The following is a 6,674-nucleotide window of genomic DNA, read 5'->3' as shown; positions in this document are numbered from 1 at the left end:
GCGGGGCCGGCCAGGTGCCTGCGACCGCCCGCAAAGGTGCTTCCGCGGGCCGGGGTGAATGGGGAGGACAGGAGGTGCCAGGGCGGCGGGAGGTGTACCCCAAACCCCTCGGGGGAGCCGAGAGAGAGCCACAGGTGTTCACAAATAATCGTATGTTTTTAAAAATGTACCGTGTTCCTGCGCTGTTAGTGATTTCAGAGCAATCAGGATTTTGCATTAACGGCAAGCACGCCGTCTTTTCCGTACTGTCTTTGAATACCAGCTATGGTCTGGCCTCTCTGTTGGTCACTACAGTATTTGCACGTGAGTTAATGTGGTACGAAGAGTTGTCTCTGACCGGCAGACACCAGTGGCAGATCTCATTGGACACATGAAGGTCTTTCCCAACCTAAATGATTCTAAGAATACCCTCAAAACCTCTCTTCAAGAGCTAAGTGACTGGGGCAGGCTCAGGTGCTCAGTCACTGCAGCTGTAATCCTGGCTACAGGCAGTCCCATGCCTATCCCAGCTGAGAAATGTGTGGAAGTTTTCCTGGCAAGGTTACTTGGACTGTAAATCCCAGGTGACGGAGGCTGCCAAGTACAGCTTCCGTACTCTGTTCACTAAACCTGTGCTGGAGCGATCCCCCTTGCTTGTGCAGGTGGTCAGCAGACGCTCGAGAGGGTGCCTGGCTTCTGTGGTGAGAAGAGCTCCGGAGCTGGGAAATACCGCTGCTGTGGGCACCGGGGACCTCTCTCCTTCCACGCTACGAAATACCCAGCCATTGCACGCTGCTGTGTCTCTCCTGACCACTGCAGTGCTTTGCAAAAGAATGGATTACAAAATCATGTCTTCTTGAATTCTACCAAACACATTTTGATATGCTGAACATTAAGGCAGTCAAGTTTAACACCAAATCCTCTACAAAATGACTGATGAAAATATAAAGTATAATAAAATGTTGTGATAATTATACAAAACCATAAATTGTTCTTGTTATCCTGATGATGATTTTTGAGTATCATTTGCTTACATGGATTTCAAGTTCAGACAGTTAACCTTTAAAGCAAAAATTCATTAACTAGCAAGATGGAGTTACAGCATATTAACTGGATTCTTAGTTAAGCCTACTTGAATTTTCTTCTTTAAAAAGAAGCAACAAACCCTAAAATGCTTACACATTCCCTGTTTCACATCAACTGCTTCCAAGTTTGCTGACAAGACATAATAGGTGATCTTTTAACTTACTGCTCACGTTACAATACCTGAGATCAAAGGACCGTTGTAAAGCCCCTCTCAAAGACACAAGTCATTCTAGCTATGAATCGAGGAAGGAGGTCTGCTGCTTTTGAGTACTGAAGGTAAAAAAAAGCTTTGGAAGGACAACACGGTAGTTTTTCCCTTTGTATATCAAATCAACAAATTCGAATGAACAAAATGAAGAAGCAATTAGTCAGAGGAGCCAAAAAAATAAGAGTCAAAGGAATGTTACTCTTTTTTAAGCAAAAATCCAGGACATACACATCAAATGTCAAGAAAATGGGTGTGTTATCTGGTTAGATGCAGAGAGAATCAGATGGCTTCAAAGTTTTTTTGTGTAACTTGAACATCTAATTTTCAAGTTACGGTTTGGGAGCCGATATATCTCTATAGGAGATATATCTGTATAGCAACACACGTGACAGAAGAGGTCAGGAAGCCATTTATATTTTGAATGATTGAAGAGCTGTTCGAATTACTAGGACACAGACTGTCACAGAAAGTAGAACGTGGACAGCAACGAAAGAACAGTTACCATAAGCTAAGTCTGACTAAGGAAAAACAAGATGAGAGTGTTGCACCAGTGCACTATCATGTTCTAAGTAGATTTAATTTGTAGAGTACCTCAAAGACTTCCAGGTAGTGTGTTAAGCTGAATTACATAGTGTTGCAGTGTGCTGTTAGTTTTCTGTTATAGAAAGGGATCTATTTTACCAGCATTGTGACAAAGTTCTCTGGAATTAACAATGTCTATGAGTATGGGGAGAGAAGTATTGCACAACCTGTGAACTTCATTCCCATTATTAAATATTGCCATTAGTGTGCATGTAATACTGCAGGGCAAACTGATGCCTGCAGTGTTAATAAGGTGCTTGCATAATAATTGTTTCTTAGGATTAGGCTTTTGAAGTATTGCGAAAAGCCTGAAAGACTTTTGTATAATGTAATGTAATACATTTCCCAGTTGGGATGCATAGAGTAGCTTAAGCACGAAACTGGATGAGGACATACATTTCCCACATCTATGTTATGTGTTACAAAACAGTATTATATGTGGCCAGGATTCATAGGACAAAAAAAGCAGAGGCAAGAAGCAAATTCACAAGATTGTTGTTTCAGGCAAGGCCAACTCAAGCGATGCATTTGTTGTCATTGACTCTAAACCGTCATAAAGTGCTATCACTAACCTGTCTGCTTGCCATAGGTAAGGCCAGATTTCCCAGTAGACTACTGTAGCAGCACTTTATGCCAGATCATGTACTGTTTGCCCCATCGAAATGCTTCAGACAAATCTGAATCAACAGAGTGAACTGTAATGGATCATCTCTTTGCTCATGTGGCCACTGCATTTTTTGATCCATTTTTAGTAACTGTGAGATTGGATGTATTGTGTTTTCCAAGCACAATCTAAGTAGAATAGCAGAGATAGGAAACAGCATCTAGTAAGCACAGGAAGGTTTCTTTAACTGTATGTCAGTTAATCTGATACTGTTCAATAAATATTTATAGATTAAGGAAAGGCAGGAAACAAAGGGCCATTTTTTGCAATGTAATTTGAAAAGAGAGGCAGTTGCTTCCTGAAGACATTTTGGGAAGCTGTCCTTCAAGTGATGATTTCCAGCCTGTGGAATGCCGAGTCGTTAGGCATTGTGTGTGAGTCAACCCATCACTCCAATGACTGACAGGTATCCTGTTGTCTAGCGCTGTGTCTTCCTGTCTAAAGCACCCCACCTGCAGGGACCAATTCTGTAACTAATCAGCCCCGATTCTTGAAATATCTGCAAAAGTAGAAGTAAAACTCCAAGCAAATGCCAAGTGTGTTCTATTGTTTTATGTAGAAGTGAAATGAAGTACTGTATCTGATTTTATGTTTGCTGCTTCATGTCTGGAGAAAAGTTTGCCTGTGCAAAACCTTGTGTGTTTTTTCCAGTTTTAGGACATTGATCTAATAAGAGGTATTTTTTTCTCTCTTCTATTTTAGCTTCTGGTAGCTTTTGTTTTCACCTCTGTAATTTGTTGCTTAGCCTTTTATTTTGAAAGACTAAACTTATTTTTGTCAAGGTCACACAGGTGACAATGAAAGGCATACGGGGCGTCTGTACCTCGGATAACAGGGAGGTACCTGGGGCAGTCTTGAAATTCTTGCCAGCCAACTTGCTGCTCCTGAAAAGCTGCAATGTTTTGTTTCCCTGAGCTGCAAGAGTTGGTAACATCGTCGTATGTTAAACTGGTGGAAGAAAGTGTCTTTTGGCAAGCACCAGTGGCAACCTTCTGCAAGGAAAAGGAAGTGGAAATGGCTCTGTAGAGATGCATGAGACTACAGGCAAAATCCTAGCTGCACTAAATGGCAACTTTCCTATAATTTTTACTGATAGATTAAATAATCATACTAATCATAAATTCTTATTACATAATAAAATGCATAGCACTGCCACTTTGAATTGTGTATTGGTTTATTTGTCTTTTGGACTTGTATTAAGACAACAGGGAGTACATAAAGACAACAGAGAGGACAGCTAACTGTTTTCTACAAAGCTTTAGCAGGTGGAAAGCAGTGATACAAAGGAAAACGTATAGATGTGGATTTTAATGCTGCGTGTGTTCTTACAGACTTTTGTGTTCCCACTAATTTACAGAACAGTGCTGGAGGCTTAGAGGGCTCTGAGTGTTCTTCCAAATATTTGCACAGAGTTCAAAATCGGGAGGGTAGACTGCACGTAAATTTGGTATTACAAACATAGTAGCATGTTCATCTTGAAGACTAATTTTCTTTAGTGCTAGTACTTTAAATTGTCTTCTAAAATCCAGTCTGCTTTGAACAAGTGATTCTGAGTACATTTCTGAAAACTGACTTTTGCCTCAGCGTTTTGTGTCTCAGGAGCTAGTTTAAATGGAGACTTCCATATGGAAAATCAATAATATTTCTAGCCAGGTAGCTTATTTTGTTGTTTTTGATAGCTAATAGAATGGGAACAAAGTGAATTATGTAATCTAAAAATGTCATTTTCTTCAGGACTAGGGAGCCTAGCAAGAACTGTAAGTGCATTGGCAATGAGAAGTTGTTTTTCCCAGAGCCACTTAAAGCCTGCATGCATCTATCTATGGTTGGAAGTGAAAAGTAATGTATTCCTCCACTTTGCAAGGAAATTAAAATGTAAAAGCTGTTTTTTAATGACATGTGAGACTCAGCCAGAGCTTTCTGTGCCCACTTGGAACAGGTTTCTCTTAACAAGGAAAACATAAGAATAAAAAACTTTAGAGCTGATGGGGGGGAAGAGAAGAATAAAAAGAGAGCTGTGATATCCTTTTGCACATCAGCTAGGGAGCACTTCACTGGGTATGGGGAGACCATTAAGAGCTGCTAGTATGTTTTCAGCTGCTTCCTCGGTTATCATGTAGGTGGACTTGTCTGTTTTAATGCTGAGGTGAGGCATTATAATGATGTTCTTTAATTTTAACAACATATGATCTCTGGAAGAAAGGAAAAAAGAGGTAGTTAAGTTACCTACTGTTGTTGCCCAAATAAAGAGGAGTCCTACTTTGGCTTTTGCTCTGTATTTAAATATAAAGTTAATTTAATATAACTTCACAAGTCCCACTTACATCCACAGAACCTGATCACCTGTGTCCAAGTAATTTTGGACATTAAAAGGACATGTTAAGAGTTTATACTGTGCTCTTTTGTCCAGAAACGGACTTTTGCCATTAGGCAGCAATTTAAACCATGTCAGAAGGGAGGATTAAGTCCCCCTGACACATTAACCCTACAAAATGCTCTGAGTTGTAGTTACTCGACTCAGATAGTGGACGGCGATGTCCTGGCACACAGACATAACAAGACCAAACTCCCCCAACCCAAAATGCAACGAGACAGTTAACTTCCATGAGGCACCATTCTTCTGAGTTGTAGTTACTCGACTCAGATAGTGGACGGCGATGTCCTGGCACACAGACATAACAAGACCAAACTCCCCCAACCCAAAATGCAACGAGCACAGTTAACTCCATGAGGCACCATTCTGGTACAGGTGTCTTTTCACAGAAGCTAAGTAGCCTCTGGGCCCAAGAGACCTGCAGTACTTCAGCCTTGTACTGGGGAAACAAGCCTGCAGGGAGGGAAACCTCGGGGCAATGCAGCAGGTCTAAGAAGGGATGGCTCAAGCAGCTTCCACCCATTCACGGCAAGTTGCACCTTCAGATAAAGCAATTTGTAAGTGAAGCACTGCTGCAGCTTCATATGGTGATTCTACGGAGGGGGTTTAATGCTCCCCTTGGCACACAAGCCCCCTCCTGCTGTCTCCTGGCGCCCAGGCTTCCCTTTGGCCTGTTATCAGACCCAACATCTGGGCTGCATCCCATTCGTATTCATGGCACTTTTACAGAAACCTCCACCCCAGGGGCGGGTGGGGCTGCCTCTGCCAGATCCCCGCCTGCTGCAGGGATGCCTCCTGCCTCCGGCAGGCCTCACGCATCCTTTCTGAGAAACAAGCAGAGATGGCAGCCTGGGCAGTGGTTCCGGGTAGGTGACATCCAAAGCTGCGGCCCTGATAACACCAGTCTGCAGAGCTGTCGCCGGGCCTCTTGGTCAACTACTGCACCTGGTTTGGAATAAGAGTGTCTCTGAGTGCCATTTGCAGGTAATGATCTGAGAGTGAAAAGAGACTAGAAGGGGAGAGAGAGGAATTTTCACCATGCCTGATCTGTCCTCGGTGTATGCACCAGCGGTGCAGTGGATGCAGCATGGTGCTGCATGTAACACAACAGGAGCTGGCTCATACTTTCTCGTCAGGCCAGTCAACAGTTCTGGATGGTACCTCGGCTGATGTTAATGAGAGTAGCTGCAGGTTTCATCAGCTCCATCTCTCTTTTCCCAATCAGCTCGTGTGTCAGAGGCGTCAGGCTCACCACCACCATCACAAAATCTGCCTTCTGGAGCAAGCTGTCTATCTTTTTGCAGTAAGTGGTGCCGACAGCTTGCTCCTCTTGCTCTTTCCTTGTGGGGAAAAAAGGGATCACACTGTATTTCAGGGCATCAGTCATGAAAATATTTTCTTCAGTGATGTCACTGGTATACAAACTGAAGGATCTGATTATCACATTCATGTAGCAAACAGGTGGCAAACAAAGGTGAATTCAGTCTCAGCTGGCTGTTTAGGCCCTTCTGGAAGGCTTCAAGCCCTACAGCAGGGGATGGATTGCACGCCTGCCTCTCAGCCATTGCAGCGCAGGGTCCAGGGGCTTCTTGTAAAGTCTGCAAGTGGACTAAGGCTAAGCACTGGAACAGATGGCAGCACATGGTCCACTCTCCAGGGTTCCCTTTGGGGATGGTGCACGTCACAGGGTGCAGTTGTTACCGTAAGTCAGCAGATGAAAAACTCTCTAAGACTCAATTTGGAGTTTTAGAAAGCAGGCATTCTTTATTGCGGCACCGGGC

General features: G+C 43.2%; 1 protein-coding gene across 1 annotated transcript in view; it reads right to left on the bottom strand.

Annotated features, from left to right (window-relative positions):
- Positions 1-4,554: 4,554 nt before the first annotated feature.
- Positions 4,555-6,674, bottom strand: part of LOC103897217 (probable 2-ketogluconate reductase) — a 6,665-nt gene continuing 4,545 nt past the window's right edge. Inside the window, 4 exon segments of the mRNA XM_009277198.1 lie at positions 4,555-4,711; positions 5,743-5,815; positions 5,818-5,838; positions 6,055-6,233. Coding sequence (XP_009275473.1) covers positions 4,555-4,711; positions 5,743-5,815; positions 5,818-5,838; positions 6,055-6,233 — 430 coding nt within the window.

Source organism: Aptenodytes forsteri, unplaced genomic scaffold (assembly GCF_000699145.1).
Source record: "Aptenodytes forsteri isolate BGI_AS27 unplaced genomic scaffold, ASM69914v1 Scaffold338, whole genome shotgun sequence".
In the NCBI taxonomy this organism is placed as follows: domain Eukaryota; kingdom Metazoa; phylum Chordata; class Aves; order Sphenisciformes; family Spheniscidae; genus Aptenodytes; species Aptenodytes forsteri.
The sequence above is the reverse complement of the archived record's forward strand: the minus strand, read 5'-3'. Positions and strand labels throughout refer to the sequence as shown.